Source organism: Rhinolophus sinicus, linkage group LG05 (genome assembly GCF_036562045.2).
Source record: "Rhinolophus sinicus isolate RSC01 linkage group LG05, ASM3656204v1, whole genome shotgun sequence".
Taxonomy (NCBI): Eukaryota; Metazoa; Chordata; class Mammalia; order Chiroptera; family Rhinolophidae; genus Rhinolophus; species Rhinolophus sinicus.
This window is the reverse complement of record NC_133755.1, coordinates 31436246-31458317: the sequence shown is the minus strand read 5'-3', so window position 1 is coordinate 31458317 and position 22072 is coordinate 31436246. Positions and strand designations below refer to the sequence as shown.

The 22072-nt window shown below is 44.6% G+C and overlaps 1 protein-coding gene across 2 annotated transcripts in view; it reads right to left on the bottom strand.

Moving 5' to 3' along the window:
* PRKCE (protein kinase C epsilon) overlaps positions 1–22072 on the bottom strand; it is a 469050-nt gene that overhangs the window by 276316 nt on the left and 170662 nt on the right. For both annotated transcript variants that reach the window (XM_019748626.2, XM_019748625.2), the window contains one exon: positions 19614–19677. In XM_019748626.2, coding sequence (XP_019604185.1) covers positions 19614–19677 — 64 coding nt within the window. The remainder of the gene's footprint in view (positions 1–19613; positions 19678–22072) is intronic.

Below are 22072 nucleotides of genomic sequence, written 5' to 3'. Positions count from 1 at the left end.
TATGATCCATGACATACGAAAAGTAACTAGGAGTGGTGGGGAGAAATTAAACATAGATAAAGCAACCTGGGGTCCTTAGAAAAGTACAGGCCAATAATTGATGTTTATAAAAATGTCCAAGACATTACACCCCACAGTTGTGTTCAGTACATTCTCCTTGAGAAGGCAACAGAATTTACATTTTAGAAATATTTCTATTACAACGTTTTACATTTCTTTCAAGTGAAAAATAATTGCTTGGAACAGTCTATTGTGTCGAGTATTTCATTCCTAAAAATGAACAAGAAGAAACGTTTCCCAGGGTGGCATGGTAGGACCCAAGGCCATTCTCTAGAACAATTTTTTTTCTTAAGCTTCTCGAGGTCTTGAATTCTTCTGAGAACTGGAGCAAAGCTACAGACCTACTGCCTTTGAAATGCCTGTCCAGAATAGAGAGAAGATTTTGCATACAATGTCAGAGGATTTAAGGCCCTTAGGCCAAGGGGTCTGAGGCTGAGGATACCTATTCCCATGCAGGAAGCAGGCAGAGAACAGAAGGCAGATCTTTCAGGGGTAGAACCGGTCAGACCCCAGGCCAAATCCTGACTTGCTCTCCAACCAGCTCAAGGATAATCAGACTCAGATTCCTCCTGTGAAAAAGTGTCTGAAGGAAGGACAGTTTATATTTACCTTTCTATAGGTGAGGAAATTGCAAACTGGAAAAGTAAGGGGCTGGTCTCGGCGGGCCAGAGATAGGGTCAATCTTTAAACCTCCATCATCTTCTAACTGGCCCGTCTATTGCCCAGCAGGCTGTAACACTGGCTTCCACACACCTCCAGGACAGCCTGGTCCTGTCATGACTGCCCACCCTCTTTGTAGCCCATCTCCTACACATCCAGAGGAAGCTTGCATCCATGACCACTTGTCCCCTGCCAACGAGCACAGACCCATCTCTGCTTCCAAGTCTCTATTCCAAGCCAGGAAGAGTTAGCCAGCCCATCCTGTAAGCCTCAATGAATCCTGGACAAAAGAGCTCTTTAAATCAATGACACGGTATTGCACTGACTGTTGTAATGCCTATTCCTACTACTCAAGTGTGAACTCATTGAGAGTAGAGACGTGTGTGACTCATCCTCTTTGCATCCCCAGAGTTGGCCAGTGAGCACTCAACAGAGGAAGGGAGGGCAGGCACCACTCCAGCCCTCAGAAATTCACAGTGGAGCAGCCTTGGGGCCTTTGCAAGAGTTAGGCTACTCTGGCATTGCTATGTCTGCAGACAAGCCTGTCTCCAGAACTAAACTTTAAGCCCTTTGAGGATGCAATTGAGTTTCCCTATCTTTATGTGGGAAATACCAAGGGCCACATTATACAGGCAACACAGTGGGGGACCCTGAGACCCTCCCTTTTCCTGAAGAGTCAAGTTCTTCCAAACAAAGTAGTGAGAAGAGTGAATGCTAATGAGATGCCAGGAAATGGGGACCCTAATCTTCATACTCACCTTTCAGAACCACAAATGCACATTAGCAGGACAAACTGGGCGTCTGGCTGCCCTCTCCCACAACCCCACAGCCCCTCAAACCACACAACTGTCCCCACCTGCTCCTTACTCCTCGGGCAGGGCCCTGGCAAGCGGCTGGGAGGGGGCTGCAGAGCCTGCAGGCACCAGGGAGTGAAACAGAGAACAAGGAAGGCTGTGTTTTTAATCATGGTGCTCAGCCAGAACACTAATCTGGGGCAGGAGAGTACCTGAGTCTCCAGCGCTGATGTAGTCTCTGCTGAGCATGGAGCCCAGGAGCCTGCCACACAGGTAACTGTGAGTGCACGTGTGCGTGGGAACGTAGGTGCACGTGCGTCAGTATGCACGCACACACGCACGCACACAGGTGCAGGCACACACACAGCCTTGACGACAGAATAGAATTGACTTTAGTAAGAGGCTGCCCGCCCTGAGTCCTCGCAGTAGCCAAAGCCCTGGGCATTACGCCCTTGTTCATATCACCTGTAGGGTGACTAGGAAACAGGTTTCCCAACATTTCAGCCCTAGGGACTGGGCCGCAGAGGTCAGTGACGCAGAGTCCAGCTTCAGGGACACAGGAAGCAGGAAGAGCCAGCCAAAGAGACCCCTACCACTCAAGCTGCACTATGATGGCTTCTTGTACACAGTACTATCTTCCCTCCTGATGGGCTGGCTGAAGACCAGTTGACACCAGGAAACAAGGAAGCGAACAACCTAAGATAGGCCTAACGTACTGCTAAGTTGTGTGACCAGGGAGTCCTGTAGGGCTTCAGAAAGCAGGCCAAGCTGCACCGTAGAGGAACCCAGGTGAGGCATGGAGGGATCAGCGAGGGGGTAGTTATGTACGCTAGGAGGCAACATAAGGAGGAATACATATGAACGGACTGTAAATATTTAAGCTCAAGGCAAAAATGTCAATGACTTCAACGTCCTTTGGTCCCCCTTCTCACTTTTCAGAGGTGAAAATGTTTGTGTGTACCCGTCTAGTGTGCGTGATGTGGGTTTCTTTTTGCACACATAGAATCATACGATACATACTATGCCAACTTACTTCTTTCACCTTACCATTTATTTTGAGCATCAAGCCTAAAACCTGTAATGCTTGCTTAATTATGCCATTTAGGGAGGTACAAAATTGCCCCTTAGCTATAGGCATTTCCCTTGTTTCTAGTATTTTGCTGTTTCACATCTGGCGATTTGTCTTTGCAGGTTTGCCAATGGGATAAATCTGCGGCAGAATTTCTAGGTCAAGGAAAACTCCAGTTACATTCCCACCAACAGTTCAAAGGGCACTTACTGAGTACCTACCATCAAGAAAGAGGTAAGAAGAAAACTGCTTTTGTTTTAATGACACTGAAGGTAAACTGATCTTGGCTGCCTGGTCCCAAGGAGGGAAGAGGCCATTTATTGATGGATGGGTTAAGGGCATTTCTACTCTTCCTATATATTTTTTCTATTGTATGTACATATATTTTTATGATAAATATTAAATGTACACCCGAACACTTGGGTTATAAAACATTACTGCCGAGCAGGTAATGACATGGCATATTTTTCCCAATCTATTATACATCATAAATTTCTTTCACTGTCTTCAGCACAACCCAGAATGTGATAAATTATGTGCATTAAAAAAAAAGAGTCACCCTGTGCTTTTTCAGAATTATCTCCCAGGGGTGGCAAGGATTGTCTGTGGGGATCCGAACCAAATTAGTCTCTATGCTCCAGCCCACACCCACCCCTAATAACAGCCCCCGCAGAAGGAGCATTAGCGTCAGGCAGCTTGCTGTTTTCCCAGCCAGAAAACCAGTGAGTAGGAAGCAGGGCTCCCCACTGGGGTGCTGATTTCCTGAAAAGCCAAATTCTCATTGCTCTCGCTACCCAGACCCTTTCTCTGCCCCCACCCTTTTATCAAAAGTGAAAGTCTTACTGCAACAGCACATGAGTCTTGCCTCAAAGATCTGCGCTCCTCACTGGTTCCCAGAAAAACACTTGTCTGGGACATGGGTTAAGGAGAAGCCAAGAAGAGGTCATTGAACTCTGTTTCCAGGGCTCAGCGGCTTTGCCACGGGGAGGGGCCAAGGCTTTCCAGATGTTCCACTGAAGGGCTGGACAGGCGCCAGGGGAGCCCTGCAGATCTACAAAGGGACGCCTGTTCCCCAAGTGTGGCCCATGCGCAATCAGAAGCTCTCTGAAGAGAGTTCCCTCCAAATCGGCAGGGCCTTCCTGGAGACTTGTGTAGTGCCCATCTTCCTGCTGTCCTCACTCACTCCGCGTCCATGGCCACCACCCAGCTCTGGTTTTCCACCACTTCCACAACACCCCCTCCCCCAGCACTCACATACACACACATTTTCCCCAAACTACCAGCTCTGGTTTCTATAGCAACAAAGCAAAAGCCAACAGGATTTGGAAAAGCAGCAAACTTGACAGCAACCATACAGAACGGCAAAGCAAATAGCCTGGGAAATTCTGGTCTCACCCTAGAAATCTGCCCTCGAAGCAGTGCCAGCCTATCAGGGGCCCCAGTTACAAATCTAAAAACTGAGCTCTCAGCTCCCAAGGGCACAATTCCCTTCCTCTGGCTCCACCCACCCTTGCTGAAAAGGAAAAGGCCTGAGACACATTGAACAATATACCACATAAGTTTGAAAGTTATCTGAGCAGGGAGCAAATCCTAAATACAGCATCTGGATGACTGCACAGCAATGGTATCATGACTACTACTAACACCACTGATTCAGTCATTCATTGAACAAAATTTCTCAGCACCTGCTATGTACCAGGCACTGTTCCAAGTTGCTAGGAATGCAATGTTAAAATGGTCTTCCCAATGCAATTCTTGTCCTCTGGAGCTTACATTCTACAGGGACAAACAACAGATAGTCCGTGAAAAAGGAAATAAATAATTTCAGAAGGCACCAAGGTACAATAAAAAAGCAGCTCAACAACAAAAAATATTCCCAGAAAGTACAAGTATGTAATGGTGTTAAAAATGGAGGCAGTATGATAATGTAGGAAGAAAATTAGACTTTCTATATCTGTGTGTATATACGCTATATATATGTGCTTTACTTTCAAAATGTGCCTTCATGCATATCAACTCATTTTGCCATCACTCGTTGTGGAGTTAGCAGGGTGGGAATACATCGGTATGCTTATTCAATTAAGCAGAAACAGAAGCCCAAACATGTGAAATGATTTCTTCTTTCATTCTTTGGATGTCTATTTATCAGATGACCGTAGAGTAAAATGGAAATATTAGCCGCAAATTAGGGGAAGGTGTTTGCAACAAATATAACTGTGTCTGAAGCAATAACAAATAGACAAAAGAATAACAGAAAAAAATGCACAAAAGGAATGAACAGGTATTTTTCAGGAAAGATAAAAAACCTGTAGGTATATGAAAAGATTCTCAATATCATTAATAACCCTAGAAATACAAATTAAAACTATACTGACATATCACCCACCATACTGGCAGAAATTTAAAAGTCTTATAATACTAACTATTCATAAAGATGTAAAGCAGTTGGAAATTGCAAGTATTTGCAGTGGTAGCATCAACTGGTCCAATCGATTTGGGAAACAATTTATAATTACTGAGTAAAACTGAACAAACATATTGAACCATCAGTTACACAGTGAAATCAATAACATAAAGAAACGATAGATGCAAGTGTGCCCCAGAATACAGTATTGTCCCTAATAGCAAAACCTTGAAAACAACCCAGATATCTGTGAATAGAACAGATAAATGAATTTTGATACATAATGGAATGACATAAAGCAATAAAAATGAAAGAACTACAGCCACACACACCCGTATGGACGAATCTCAAAAGTATAATGTTGCGTGACTTGCAAAAGAATTTATATAGGATGATACTCTATTTGAATAAAGCTAAAAAGGAGGTCAAAGCGAAACAATATAGTATTAAGAAAACGTACATATAGGTGGTAAAATCACCAAAGAAATACAAGAAAAGAACACAATTTTCAGGATGGTAGTTACCTTTCGGGGGAGAAAGGGTGAGGGCAAGATCAGTGAAGGGCCCCAGGGGGCTAAAAAGGCACCACCATGTTTTCTTTCTTAATCTGGGTCATAGGTACATATGACCCATGATATATAATTTCAGAGTAAAAATAGTGGAAGGGAGGGAGAGTAAGGCTGGCTTAAATTAATCCCAAAGGACAGATTAATTCAAGAGAAACAAAACACAGAGGGTATTTTTTCCCAAGACAAACAAAGAAATGATCATTTGTTTGTTTTCTAAGGCAAGGAAGCCCAGTGAAGGCCTCAGGCCAATAGGAAGTGAATGTTAAATCGAAAGGACCCTGGTTTGATTTATGTTTTAAAAAATTAAAAATAAAAGCAAAGTAGGTCCCTCTCTAGGCAGAGCAAGGTGTTTCTAGTTGGCTTGGCGGTACTGTGGCCACAAGGGCTGTAATTACAGTCAGGGAGAGGTTGAGAAGCTAGATGGACATCTGTAATTAAGCAGGTGAAGTCTGTTTTTCAGGCTCCAGCTGCTCTGCTGACATTTCTGGTGACTTCACACCCACCTATTACAGGCAATTCTTGACTTTTGTATGTTTAGCCTTTAAGCAATACAGTGGATGCCCAGCCATCAGCTGGTAATGACATTTCACAGTGGTGCTCTCTGCTTGCCAAGTCACTGTGCCACCTTCACCATACCTACCTGGCCATCAGTCACTCACTAATTCATGGCACAAACATTTCCTAATGACCGCGCATCCTGGCACTGTCTTAGGCCGTGATGGTACAGCAGAGACCAAAATAGACACAGTCCATAGAGCTTAGACTCTAAAGAAACTGTTTGTGCAATTATTTGAATATTTTATTGCCGCCTGCCCTTTTTTGGTTAAATAAAAATGATGCGACAGAAGAAAATGAAAACATTGGCCCTTGTGATAAGACGTATCATTTCTATGTCAGAGAATGGAGTCCACTATAGCAAATCGGTGAAGGATCCCAGGGGTCTGCAAAGGTCCCTGTTTAGCCTCAGCTGGACCCCCATCCCCACCCCTCGCCACACTTCAGCAGGTTGACAGGCTTCCCAGATGACCAAGTGGGAAAAAAATGCTGAAAATATCACCAAACACCGTGTCTAAACAATGAGACATAATAAGAAGATTTTATAACACATTTTCGTTTTCTCAGAATGGAATCTCCCATTATAACCTTAACCTCAGTTATTCAAACTTCCACTGCTTTGACCGTCAGACACCCTTCCAGAAAGCATCACGCGCAAAATTAAGGAACTGCCTACAAACCTCACTGTCGGTCCTTTATGCACAGAAGATTCAAGAAAGGCTTAGGATTACATCATTCTAAAAGGGTTCTTTTTTTTTTTTTTTTTTTTTTTTTGAGGGAAGGAAGAATTAGCGATTTAATGGGCATCAAGAGCTTAAACCACCATCAACGTGAAAGCTCTAAAGGTAAAATCTCAAGCATTAGACAAAAAGGTAGGTCAACGTTAGGCGGGGATGAGTCCACCACCTGCCTGGTGCCCCACCTCACATGGGCAGTAAATGCCTTCTTCTATTTATGGCCGTACATCACCCGCCATACTGAAAAGCTATCTACCTAAAATCAAACCCTTCTTAAAGGAACCTCAGTTTCCTCCTCCTTCTGTAGCGCTCATGCAATACTTTCCTAAGTTTGAGGAGAAAATCCTTCACTCACAACATGCATGAGCAAGCTTGACAAAATGATGTTTTCCCCTAAAGTCCGGGGCCTTCCTTGCCATTCTTCTTTCCCCTAGAGGGACCTCTTCCCAGATGCACATCAATGGACCACTTTCTAAGTGAACATGCGTATCCATGTGACAGAGATTTTAGGAGCGAATATTGATATTACGAGAGATTTTTCCACTTAAAGTCTTCACAGGAGGGGTGCATACAATTTAGGGTCCATTCAACTAGAGACCTTCCCTAGTTAAAACAAGATCCAAGTTTTAACATTTCCGTTTTTGCCCAAATTTTCGAGAAATATAACCATTCTGTAAAATAGATGCTAAGATCTAACTTATTCCTTTTTCCCATTATTTCATGCATCCCCTCTCTCTATCTTTATACAGTGTGGGCCTTGGATTTTTTTAAAAATTAAATAGTTGCCTTATTATCCTTATGAAAGCTGTTATGAATATTCAAATCTTACAGAAGACCATTAGAAGATGAATCTTTTCTACAGAATTTCAAAACTCATTCACTCTCTGTTTGAATACCTCAAGAGATGAAAAGCTCCCTACTTTCTGTTCAAATGTATTAAACTGCTGACAAGCTCTGTCTACTAGAGGCTTTTTCCATGTATGAAACTATACTTAAAGCTGCCTCCCTATGACTTCTGCTCCTGTGGCCCTAGAACTGCCTAAGGAGCCACAAGGTAAGTCCTCTGCTCTTCCACTTGGTCACACTTTACGTTTTTGAGATACTCACCATGTCTCACCCACTACTAAGGATCCCCTGCTTTGGCCAGAAAGAACAGAGTCTGGCTCCCTGGTGCTAAGTATAAAGAGAGATTAGGAAAACCTCCTCGTTGACTCACACCTGGATTCAAAAAGTGTTCAATATGAAAATCTGAAATCCTGAGTATTCACTGAATCATAGCATCTTAATACACTGTTGACGGAATCCAGTTGAGGGCTAGAAACACTCAATGATTTTGTTTTCACCTTCAAATGTTGGTGAGTAGCAGGGCCAGGAACAGAATCCAAGCTTCTGATTTAAAAAAAGAGTTACTCCCATTACATCTCACCAGAAAACTGCTCAATGCTGAATTCAGTGTAACTCACTGGGGCCTCAAGCCCAGCACGAAGGAGGCCCTGCAATAATTAAGGCTTCCGTGGACTTTGTCCAAGTTCAGAGATAGCCCTTGTTCCCAGTCTGGCTTTGTGTTGTTCAAATAGTAAGACAGGGCTCCAGGCTCAGCATTGCCATATAAGGAGGCCAGCCAGTACCCTCCTGTGTGCTGGGTCAGCTCCCAGATCTGGGCCCATTTTACAGAAACCTCTGCCCTTGAACGGCTTGTGGCTTACTGAGGTGGGCAGAGCACAACCAGTACTCTAGTTATAGATACAATATAAATATATGAGTACCTGGTTGTACAGAGAGACACAGAAGAGAGTGGGAGCAAATACAGTGTCATGCGTGACCCAACAGCTGGGGGTGGGTGGGCCAACATGGGAAGGCCCCCAAGAGGAGGCAAACTTGAAATCAAATTTTAAAAGAGTAGAGAAGTAGTTGAATCAACCACGCAGGGGACAGGGTATTATAACTGGACACTTGGTGTGTATGGAGGCTCCGAGGCAGTCCTAAGTGCCAGGCACAGAAAGCGGGCCCCTCCCACCGGTGAAACTGATTGTACACTGGAATATGAACAGATTATCCAAAGCAAAGTCAGTCCAAACACCTTGTTTATTTCAATAGTTTCCTTTTAAAGTGATACTTTTTCCTGTTGTTTCATTTAGCCATGCATTCATTTATCCGACAAGTAAAAATTATGTCCCTCCTGTGTCCCCAGCACCTAATCTAGAACTCCCTCTGTGTTTCCCCATTGATCTGAAGGCAGGTGCCACCTGCCTACCTCAGTGGAGGATCACATAAAGGTAAGTTCTAGCAAGGTCCCTGGGTGAGTTATTTTAATTAAAGCCCCAGGAACCAGGAGAAAATTAGCACAGTGGGATCAAATTCAAGCACCACTCAATACTGGAGGGTATTTATAGAAAAACAAACACAAAAACAAAACAAAAGTCCAGTATCCTGACTGGGTGCTTTTGGTCTTCCTGGTATAAACTGGTTCATGTTATGCTAGCTGAAGAACACTAACACTACACATTTTGACCTTCTGCAGACAAAGTTGGGGCTGGAAAACCAAGGCCTGGATGTCACTGCCCACCCTCCCTAAGAATACCAAGTGCCTTCTCGGCCCCTTTCTCAGAAGAAAGGAGAATGGGGAAGGAAAAGATACTAAACAGAAAAGGATTCGAAGGTATTGACTTTGAGATGGACTAAATGGTTGGAAGTAGGGAAAGGGAGAAATCAGTAGATTCCCGTTTTAATTTTCCATCAGATAGAGACTGGTGCCTGCTCGGCATGGTTTGGGGGGAAATCACAGGTCTTGTCGTCTCTTGTTACACAAAGTGTTGTCTAAGGACCAGCAGCATGAGCGTCTCTTGGGAGCTGGGGACAAATGCAGCATCTCAGGCCCCACCCCAGGCCCACTGAGTCAGAATCTGAATTTTCCAATTTTAGTGTATGTGCTGCCAAAGCGAGCACAGAATCTGAATTTTCAAAGGAACCCCAGGTGATTCACAGTAAACTCTTTAAGCTTCATTTTTCCCACATGTAAAAGAGAGTTAATAAAATCTATCTGGTACATCTATTTAAGCTTAAACAAAGTAATCTCCGTACAGAGATTTGGCTTAAAAAATGTTATTCTCTCCTACTTCCCCCTTTCAGGTGCCTGGCTGGTGCGGACTTCACCAGCTTTTGACTCAGAACTAGGAGCGAGCAGGCTGTCTTAGTCCCATCACCTCTCCACGTACAGAGGAGGCCACCAAGCCCCAAGTGGAATAGATGACTCTTTGCTGACGTGCCCTAGCTTGGGAGCTCCTAGTGGACAGGGCCTAGGTCTGTTTCATCTTTGTTTCTCCAGCTCTTAGCATGGTGTCTGGCATACAGCAGACTCAGTATGTGTTTGTTCATTCAATCAGTAAACCAAGTAATTGACTAATTGTGGAGCAGGAACTACAATGCAGGTGTCTAAGAAATCCTAGTCCCAATAACACATAGATACACCTGAAAGTCAACTTAACTTCCCCTGAGTTCACACTTCTCGACAATTCCAAAAGAATTCACACCTGGCTAATAATAGAGGCACTGAACTAATCACCACTATTTTCATTGTCAGGAAACAGGCGAACCTAAGTGCCTGGAGAGTAGGAATAACCCACTGGCAGCTGACTTGCCCGCCTTAGCTGGGCAGAAGGTACCCCAGCTGGTGAAGACAGGCTGCGGAGACGACCAGGCCTGGAATAAGCCTGATCCTAAACACTGGAGAGTGATCCCTGGTGCCAATAAAAATGCCACCATGGACTAGTTCTGTTTCCTCACTCAAAGAGAGATTATTACCTCCTTTTCGGGGTTGCCATGAGGAGCTGATGAGGGCATGTGGAAGTGTTGGTGAATGTCATTTATGGACTTACTCCAGGGAGAGCCCTCAAGTGGAAGGAAGTCTCTTCAATGTCCCACTTCATCCTGTTGTACCAGCTACGCAGTAGCTAAAACACATTACTGCGCTGAGCTTACTAGTCTCCTTCTGTAAGAGCACAGATACCTGAGAGCAGGGACCATGTTCATTAGCTCTACAATCCCAGTGCCTCGTATAGTTTAGACAAGCAAATAAGGGATGTTTTAATGAAGGGAACTGGCCAAAGGGGAGACAGAACAGGTGATTCACAGACATTCGTTCTCATATGTGTATGCGTGTGCGGGAGCCAATACGCACACCTCCACAGGCCCCCACAAGCTCACACTACAGATTTATCATAAAGAAGGAAAGATAAAAGTCCCAGTGTTAGCTCAAATAAGATTGTGAATATACTTGATTGTGAAAACATGAATGTTTCAACAAAACTAGGTAATAAGAAAAATCAATAAAACTGTCAGCACCGGTCAATTTCAACTGGATAAAAGAATAAAGTAGGGCCGGCCCGGTGGCTCAGGCTGTTGGAGCTCCATGCTCCTAACTCTGAAGGCTGCCGGTTCGATTCCCACATGGGCCAGTGGGCTCTCAACCACAAGGTTGACAGTTCGATTCCTCGACTCCTGCAAGGGATGGTGGGCAGCGCCCCCTGCAACTGAGGTTGAACATGGCACCTTGAGCTGAGCTGCCGCTGAATTCCCGGATGGCTCAATTGGTTGGAGCGCGTCCTCTCAACCACAAGGTTGCCGGTTCCACTCCCGCAAGGGATGGTGGGCTGTGCCCCGCTGCAACTAGCAATGGCAACTGGACCGGGTGCTGAGCTGTGCCCTCCACAACTAAGACTGAAAGGACAACAACTTGAAGCTGAACGGCACCCTCCACAACTAAGATTAAAAGGACAACAACTTGACTTGGGAAAAAAAAAAAAGTCCTGAAAGTACACACTGTTCCCCAATAAAGTCCTGTTCCCCTTCCCCAATTAAAAAAAAAAAAAATCTTAAAAAAAAAAAAAAATACAGTAATTGGTCCTAAAAGACAACTCTCTAAGTTAATTTAGATGAATGGAAATACTCTTTTTTTGTTTCAAGCCAAATCACAAGAATATCAACAATAGTAAATGATTAAATTATAGGCTACTTTGACCCAGTATGATCTGAGCTACAAACATGAATTTCCCCAAAACAATCTACTTTATAAGACACAGAGATGATGTATAGCAAGACAACAAAGACAGAGAATAACAAAGCCAGGAAATACAGGGCTCAGTTCTTGACTAAAGATCTATTATAAACTTGCCCTTTCTATAAGCTTATATCTTCAATATGACTCTTCCTTCCTCAATTACTTCATTAGTAAAACAGGCACACAAGACAACAGAGAATACACATCTATGCTCGCATAACGGCAGAGGGGAAGGAGGCTTACAAGTGATCCTAAGGAGCTCTGCTCTCCAAACACTCACGATTCAATTCCGTTTTTCATCTGCTAATGGTTGCCATTTGGTGTTGTTAACCGTGAAAGATTTATTTCAGAGGAACTGCTGTGCGTGCACAGCCTATTTGGAAGGAAATGAGGGTTTCTCGGCTTATTTCTCTTCAAGTATTTCACCATTGTCTCTTTGTGGCATTATGAGCCCCCTGATGGGTGTTTGGTGCTTGCTATTGTCAAGCTGATCCTCTTTGTCTTATCTGGTCACTTCTGGGAACAAGCATTTATTCCATCAGGAGAAAAGATGGAGCCAAATATCTGGAGACTAAGGGGCCCACGCCCCGAGTCTGAGTGTCAGGAGCAAGTAGTCGTGCTGGGGGCAGACTGTGGAGTACACATTACAAGATCAATGTTTCTGAACATCTGAATTTTGTTATTTTCACCCTTTTCAAGCACTGAGGCTGTCTCTGTACTGTACATGCTACTGGAGAATCTGACATGTCCATGCACGTCTAAGGAGCCTACGTGGGGAACCAGACCAGCATCTCATTGCCTAAGTCACCCCATAGGAGGGAGACCTCACAGAAGGGAGACCTATCAGCATCTTGGAGCTGGTACCTGACTTTGAAGTCCCCTGTTTGGGAAGGTCAGGGCTCTCTTTAACCTCTCCAGCCATGTATCTTATTAGAGACTGAATAGAACTTGAAAAGAGAAAGAGTGGGAGTGTCTGGGCTTGACGCCAGGACACTAGCTAGATAGGCTGGAGAGGAAGAGGATGAGTGGTAGTGTGCTTACCATGGGACTACATAAAATTGCTAAGGGAGGGGAGAGAGAGAGAGAGAGAGAGAGCAGAAATGATCACAAAGGGATGCCTGGACCTGCACTTGACCTTCTAATCACCTAAGTCCCATGCTTATAAAATGTGCTCTGCTCAATGTCCCAGACTTGACCAAACTTGATCTAGAACATTTCTCCTTCTTTGGGGCCAAGGTGAACGAGAGGCCTTGGCCACGAACACACATCCTTCAACCTTCAAACACAGCTTAATCATTTAAGGCATTTCATTTTCTTGTTTGCAAAGCATGAAAATTTCTGTCTGCAACACTGATGGCTGTCTTTGTTGGAGAGCTCCTAGAGAATGCAAACTGCATCGATGTAATTTATTGTGTCTATCCAGCCTTACCTAAACATAAGAGCATCAAAACTGTTTCTGACAATGATGACATGACACTGTCTGCTCAGTGTGGCCTCCTCACTTCTTCCCTATCCATCCAGATGACCTATTTTTTCCTTTGCAGCCCAAGCCCTGCCTCTTCCTTGAAGTTTTTCTGAGTTAGTCCAGCCCCAATTTATTCCCATTTGGAGAATTCCTGGTAACAACCGATTGGGCACTCATTATGAGACTGCCTGACATTGTTCTCTAATGCTTTTGTGCTGCAAGCCGTCTTAGGTTCCTAATTCAATTGCAAACTTCTTGAAGGCAAGGCCATGTGTTCATACGAATGTCATCTCTCATTTTCCACTTACCTCCCCACTTCCTCTTCCCCAAATCTAGGACAAGCACCAAACCGGGCACATTTACTAAACTGCATTGGGAACTATTGCTCATTTGAACAAATAGTTCTTTTTAACTTTTTCATAATCAGAAGGCATTCGATTAAATAATGCAGAATTTTGAAGGAAAAAGGTACGATTCTTATCAACCGAAGCGTCAATGGGACTCTGGGATCCGAGAGATATTATTAGATAGAACCTGCCCACTGACTGAGGCAGTTTCAAGAATCCTCCCCCTCTACGTCAACCCTGAAGGAAGGGCTCTAATGCTTGCTAGGGATATAAGGAAAATGATTAAGCTGCTGAAATTTGAGTCAGGTCTAGTTGCAGACCAAGACTTAGTTATGGATCCACCTTACAGACAGCCTGAGAAGGAGCTCATTTCTGAACTGGGACCAATGGCGTTTTCATTTCTCAGAGAGTGGAAAAGGAACCTGTTTGTTTCTGAAAAGGACTGTGGGTCTCCCTTGGATTCAAAACTAACAACTTTAGCTTTACAGTTCTGTAAAAAGCTTGCTGAAGAAAATAATTAAAAGTGAGAAAAAAAAGAAGTCAGGAGGTCTTTGCCAGGTTGGCAAACTCATGATGGGGCCGTGATTTAGAATGGGGCGCACTGGGTTGTAACCTGGGTTCTGGACCCAACTGGACCGTGTAATCCACCTTGTGGCTTTGGGTACATCGCTTTACTTCTTGCGCCACCGTCTCCTACATGGAGGTCACACTGTCAGGCGCTGGCTCCACACACATTATTATCCAGGATGGACCAAAGCTGGTTCGATCACGTCTGTCTCTCTGTGCAACTTGAAAAAAGTCCAAAAGAGAGCTGAAAAGATGAGTTAAGATTTCTAAACTATCCCTTCAAAAAGGTTGTTGGGGATTTGATTGATTCAGCCTGAAGAAGAGGGATTTAATAATGGTCCTCAAATAGACGAAGGGCTTTTTTTACCCAGGGCCAGTGAGAGTATGAGGACCACATGTGCTCAGTCTGCACTGAGCAGGGAGGACACAGCCCTGGCCCCGACAAGGAAGGAGTTCTGACATTAAAGGCCGGAGGACACAAACAAGCTCGGGAATATCCTTTTGGGAAATACTTCATTGGCGGAAGCGTGGGGAAAAGCAAGTGAGAGAGGGAGGGAGGGACGGAGGGAGAGAGAGAGAGAGAGAGAGAGGATGGGCCAAAACTATGGCAAGATCTGAACTCTGCAGAAAGCAATGTCATAGCCATGGCCAGATATATTAGTCTATAGATTACGTCTTTGTCACTTTGCTATGTCCTTGGACTTTTTGGACATGTACACCCGGGAGTCCAAAACCTGTCCTCAAACATTTCCTCTGAATGGTTTCTCTGAACCTGCCTGCTGCTCCTTCAAGGGCACTGGGTTAGAGCTACCCCCACCTCCCTGCCCTCAGATCTCCAGGGCCTTAGGATGTTTACTAAGCATCTCCCATTCAAGTGCACTGGACCAAGGCACCGTTCTGACAGCAATCGTATCGTAGTACCTATCGGAGGTACTATTATCCCCATTTATGGAGGAGAAATCGGAAGCTCTAAACTAGTAAGCACTAGAGCCAGGACTGAAACCCAGGACTGGTGGCCTCCTAGGCTGTTTCCAGTCTAGCCGCTGCCAGTCCCAGAGAGCAGACTTTCTGCTGTTCGTGGCTTCAGAAAGAAGCACAGAGGGGTGGATCCTGCCCCCTGCCCCTCATCTTCTGCTTCCACAATATACAGTCACTCCAGGACCTGACTGAACTGCATTGTTTGTGCTGCATGTATTGTAAAAACCATTCAGATTATTTTATATCTTCTGCATCTTAGTGGAGAAACAGCTTGGTGATCCAAACATACCCGTGAGGCCTACTTCTTGTTCTTTCTATTGTTGGTTTAGACACTGAAGAACTCTCCCAGGTGGATATTACACCTGGACAGAAGGCAGAGGAAGAAGAGCCTAGAAAGCCCAGGTCAGATTGATTGCCCCTCCTGTGGGAGCCTGTAAATCATGGAGCATTGTCACATTATTATAAAGAATAGAAATAATATACAAATGACGTCACAACAAAGGAAGAAATACTAACTAATGTGCACCGCAGGAAATAATAGTCTGCGCATTGGAGAATTACATTGTTGTGTATGCTTCTGTTACCTGGGATACTGATGCTCTGATTTATACAGTCTCTGGTGAGCCTGTAGTGCCCTATTTACCAGGAAAACAGGATCCTTACTTAGGATAACAGCAAAGCACTAAGAGGTGCCTGAGATGGGAGGGTCACAGAGGAGCATTCGAAGGTTTGCTACTTGGGATGATGTAGGGAAAGTGCCTCACACAGTACCTGTCAGAAAGAGTCCCTTTCTTTTAACCCCTCTATCTGCTACAGATACCAGCCAGCCCTCAGCCTTGAGCTCTGATAGACGTCTATTCAAATGATACCAAAGGACAAAATCACATGACCGGAGATGACCTTAACTGTCATCCAGCCTGACCCCTTACATCTGGGGTTAGGTTGCCTGGTTTAGCTAAAGCACACACTGGTCAAATCCCATTATGGTGAACTGCACAGGACGTGCAAGCACTGGAATTTTATTAGACAGTTAGAAATCACATTAGCTCCGGCTCTAGCAGACGTCAACGTCCAGGCTTTCTACAGTGTGTTAGTTAAAAAAAAAAAAATTCTTTGGCACATCCTAGAAGAGGAGGTGTATTCACACAGTCTCACCCCCGCACCTTTCTCTGAACTCTCTGGTATTTGCACATGTTGTAAACTTTGTGCAATTTCTATGAATATATTTTTTTCCATTGATGGGACTGGAGTGTTTGAAGGGAGGCCTGATGCAGAATAATAGAGTAGTGAAAATGTCAGTTATGCCTCATTTCAACTCTCTTTTCAACCTTCCGTGGAATACAAAGTTAGGTACTTTCACTAAAGAAAGCACGTAGTTTGTGGAGCCTAGCTACGGCAACCGTTTTCGCACTGGACCCTTCTCACGCAGCCTAGGTAACAAATGTGTTGGCTACGCATCCTCCACTCCTCTCCTTGCCCTCCCAACCCTCCAAAAACAAAACCACCTCTGGGTCAGGAGCCCTCAAAGTCCCAGCAGCAGGACAGAGAGAACAGATGAGGAGAACACAGAGCACAAGAAGATCAGCTTCTAGCAGGGTTTGCTGGAAGTCCTTCCCACCATCCAGGGAAAGAATCCCAAATCCAGCAACAGCAAGGGAAAAAAAGAGTAGAAAAAGTTCTCCTTTTCTTCAGAGCAACACATGCTAGCACTTTACAGAGTCTGGCATGCATCAGCATTTCTGAAGTAAACTCTATTTTCTTTAGATGAAAGAGATTTTCTTTCTTTCTTTTTTTTTTTTTTTTTAAAAAGGAGACTAAGAATTCAGCCCAGTGAAAATTGCTTTGGCCATTCACATGCAATAAGCCATAGAAGCAAGAAGAAAAAAAATCAATTGCTTTTGATTTATTTACTCATTCATTTGTCCATATCCTTTCTCTCTAATGTAAAAATGGACGTCTTCTATAATTTTGCAAGTCGTTAATCTTTTCAACGAAAAAAAGAATCCAAGCCTCCCATTGGTTGCCGAGCATCTTGGCACAGGAAATACATATTTAATTAATTATCCCTTTGTATATCGACTATGTAAAGAAAAAAAGGGGATTGATTTTGCTCATCAAATGTTTCTCCAGCGTCTGCAATTAGGAGGCCACTGTAATACAGGCGCACGTCGGAGATATAACGGGTTCCGTTCCAGACCACCACAATAAAGTGAGAATCGCAATACAGCGAGTCAGAATCTTTTTGCTAATAGATGGTCTTGCCTTCAGTTTGTAAAAAATGCAATATATGTGAAGCACAAGAAAGCAAAGCTCAATGAAACAAGGTCTCCTTCTATAGTGGACCCTTGAAGAAAGTGGGGTTAGGGGCACTGACCACTTATATGGTCAAAAATCCCCTTCACATATGTGGCACCCAATTGCAGATTGAAAATATGTACTTTTTCTTTTTCAGTATTTTTTTTTAAATTTTTTATTGGGGAATATTGGGGAACAGTGTGTTTTTCCAGGACCCATCAGCTCCAAGTCAAGTCATTGTTTTCAATCTAGTTGTGGAGGGCGCAGCTCACTGGTCCATGTGGGAATTGAACTGGCGACCTTGATGTTATGAGCTCTGCGCTCTAACTGAGCCAAGCAGCCGCCCACCAGCAGCTCAGCTCCAAGTCAAGCCGTTGTTTTCACTCTTAGCTGTGAAGGGCGCAGCTCACTGGCCCATGTGGGAATCGAACCGGTGACGTTGGTATTATGAGCACCACACTCTAACCAACTGAGTCAACTGGCTGCCCAAAAATATGTACTTTTAAGTCTGGTGAGACTGGGATCACACTCGTCTGAAAGCAATGCTTCACCTTACTGGCTGCTTTATTTCTTAATCTGGGTGGTTGGTACACTTGTGCTTGGTTTATTATTATTCTTTAGTCCCTTTTGTATGTCTTAAATATTTCATACTAAAGATTGCTAAATCCCCAAATCTTCTACAACAGATTCTATTCTGGGCTGTTCTGAGCTGAGAACAGAGAAGCAAAGTTGGAAACATCAAAATGTAATTTGCAACAAAGAACAAAAAATGTTAAGAGACCAATTTTGGAAGGATGTTTAAAGTTTTAAACCCATGCCAAATAATTTCAATCTATTCAAAGAGAACCAAATTCTTTTATGAGCCCCCTGTACACACAATTATTGAACACCTATTGAAACTGGGTAATAAATCAGCCAAATGAAAATCATCGGGCACCATTGTCAAGTGCATCATTTGAGCTGTTCCTTTGAATTCGCTTACATAATCTCTGCTCCCATTGAACCTTAAACTAGAGCTTCCTCCCTAAAGTAGAGGAGAACATGTGACTTTGTGCTTGTGCTCCCCGATATGCTGGAAGATGCTGTAAAAGGCCCGAGTCTGCTAGCCAGGTCCTGAGGGAGCTGTTTGGCCTTCCCTTTGGGCCACAGCCCCTGAACCCCATCTTTTTCTCATTGCCGAGAGGAAACTGCCTTGGTCTTCTGATCTTTCTGCCATGACATCAAAACCAACTGTTCTGTCCCCCTGCCCACGAAAGAGGAGAGGAAAAATAGTCCCGATAACTAAATTTCCATCCTAATTCCTAACTTTTCTAGAGCCCAAGTCTGCCACCACCTCCCTGTTCCTGTGTGGACAAGGTTTATTATCTGGTCTTCCCCTTTCCCCTGGCTGCTCAGGCCTCATGACCCAGCAAGCCCTTACCAGTAACAAGTGGACAAAGACAGGATCAAGAGCAGAGGGTGTATGAAGAAGAAAGAAGAAAAACCCAACTATCTGAGAACATCTATACCCTGTGTAATCAGCCAGCGGGGGTGGATGTTCCCTTACCTCATTATTACTCTTTAAGATCAGGGCTTGGCCCTACGTGAGGGACTGGCTAAAAAATAATAATTATTAAAATAATTAAAAAAAAAATAACACTTCAGTAAAAGCTCCAAAGAAAAAAAGATTCTGCCATGTGATACCTTATTTGTTGCATGTCTGAATACCGTTAGACCAACTGCTTTGACTTCCTTCCCATCACACACACACAACCCCCACGGGAGCCTCCAGGGAGACGCTGGAACTCCGTGGAAGCCCGCCTGGTGCACCAGCAGGCAGGAGCGTCGCTGTTACTGGCCTCATGTTGTAAGTCAAAAATCCTCCCTCTTGCTCCACCAAAGATAACAGATGGTTTGTCCCTATTGGTACACAGCATCTTCAAAATACCCTTTTTCCTTTAAAGTGTGCCAACTCATTAAATGTCACTATGAAACATGCCAGCTAAGGAAGGAAGGGAGAAACTGGAAGACAGAGGGTCAACAGAAGAGGAAAAGGATGAGAGGTCACGCTCTCCTACCTTCACCCGACGACCCTGAGAGATCGATGATGACATACACTCTGCCTTCTGGCTCCAGATCGATCTGCAATTAAGAAAATGACAGTGACTCTGTTAGTGCGTCTTGGGGGCACCCCAACAGTTCCATGACATTTCCACCCCAAGTGGCGAAAACCCATAGTCACAGCTCCATTCAATTAATCAGCCTACGGAGTGTCAAGTGCTCGGTGAACTTGGAACGAAGTAGAATCTGCACTTATGGACTGTCTACAATGTCCTGGATACAGTTTGACGAGGTCCACTGCACACCCAACTGGTAGTTCACCCCAGTGATTCTCAACTGGAAGTGATTTTGCTGCACAAAGGAAACACTGGCACAGGGGACACTGACACAGGGGACATTTAGGGAACACAAAAACATCTGGAGACATTTTTGTCATAACTGGACAGGGAATGGTGCTACTGGCATCTAACAGGTAGAGGCCAGGGCTGCTGCTAAATATTCTACAGCACACAGGACAGGACAATCCCCACAACAAAGAATGATCCAGCCCCAAATGCCAATAATGTCAAGGTTGAGAAACTCTGTGTTATCCCATTTTACCGATAAGGAAAGTTCCAAGGTAATGCTGAGATTCTGCCAAGATGGTCTAAAGAAACCTACGTTCTTTATACTGTACAAACTGCTCACAGGGGAAATAAGAGAAGCATAAGACACTATTCCTGCTCTTAAGGTGTTAAAAAAAACAAACCCCCAAAACAAACCAAAACAAAAGAAAACAAAAAACCAGAGAATAATGCTGACCCCAGCTTAATGATGAGGGAAACAGAATAACTGATAGAGAGTCTGCTGAGCCTGAAATCAGTGCAGAAGAGCAGTCTGGGAAGACCTCATGAAGGCAAGAAAGGAAGCCTTCAAGATGGAGGAAACCGCATAAGCAAAGCCAGAGACCATGCGTGGTCTGAACGAGCTGTGTGAGACTGAAGGCCCCTGTGCTCAGGCTGTGTGTCGGCACATGCGTTCCGCAAACCTCAGATCCTACCAGGGTTTTAAAGGGAGAGGCGATATCACTAAAGTCTTACCACTGACCTTCACCCACTTTCACTTCCTCCCCCGACCTCCAAATCCAGCTGACTACTTCTACACAGAACCAGGCTGATAAAATCATACGAGGGGAGATAAGTCAGAGGGGCTAGGCCTCTTGTAGTTGAGACATCTTTGCAAGGTCTGACCCATCCTTACTGAACCAGTGTCCTCCATGAGAGAGAGCAGTAACTCTAGAAGCTATGGATGACCAAGTGGCCCTGGTAGCCGACCCCCACACGCATAATCCCAGCTGTCTACACAGGACTCTAATTGGCTTATACGTGCCAGGCTTCTCTCCCCCACAAGCTGTGAATTTCTTGAGGGCAGGAAACACTACCCTCCTTTTCTTTTTCATCGTCCCCAGAAAAGAGCAGGAACACACTTAGCAAGCATTACTTAGGAAGGGTCATTGTGGTGAATACCTCCTGCTTCTTCAAGGTCAAGGTCAATTATCACCTCCTCTCTGAAGCCTTTCCAGATAGACCCAGTCAGAATTAATTACCTCCTTATGTGTGTTCCCACAGTACACATGCATATCTTAACGATGGCTCCTATTAAACTGCGCTCTACGGTCCATATGTCTATCTCTTCTGCTAGACAGAAAGTATGAGAATCCTATTTGCATCCCTGGTGCTTAGCTCACTGTCTGTTTGTCAGGAGACACCCAATAAACATTTGAGGAAGTGGGAAAAGGCTCCAGGCTCAGAACTTCCAGAGCCTATTCTGGGATCATTTGCCCGTCCAAGGCCCTGTCCCCTGGAAAGGAGGCAGGCAGGTGATATGTACCAGTGACATTCAAACGAGGTGAGAGGGAAAAAGAGTCAGCTGGGCCATGAGCGCCATATACTCCCTGTGAGGTAAAAAACTCAGCTTGAACTGATATTCTCCAGGTTTCTCCCCCAACAGCTCACTCCACTCACAGTCTAGGTTCCCCGAGCCCCTCATGAGCCCTCTCTATTTCCAGACTCAGTCTTTCATGGTGGAGAGTGCTTACGGTTTCCCTCAGAGTTTCACTTTCATCAGCAGGGGTCTTCAATGCCTCCTAGGTGAGGCCCTTGGTGACATTTCACATGCTCGGTCAGGGCAGGGAGTGAGGGGTGCAGAAAACTCTCAGGTTGCCACACAGAAGCCATTCACCTAGGATGTGGAGCCTGAGATCCAAATGGGGACCAAATCATAAACTGGTGATGCCATGAGACGACTTTCCCCATTCTTCCACCCCAAGAGTCTGTGATTTTAGGTTTCTGGGTAAAAAAAATGTTCCCCAGCCCCCTCACCACTAGTACTGCCCCTCTGCTGCCCCACCCCGCCACAAGCATAACCCGGCCCCTGCACTGAATTACAAACAGGAAAACCGACAGTCGGCTCTACGGATCAGAGCCAAACCAGAATC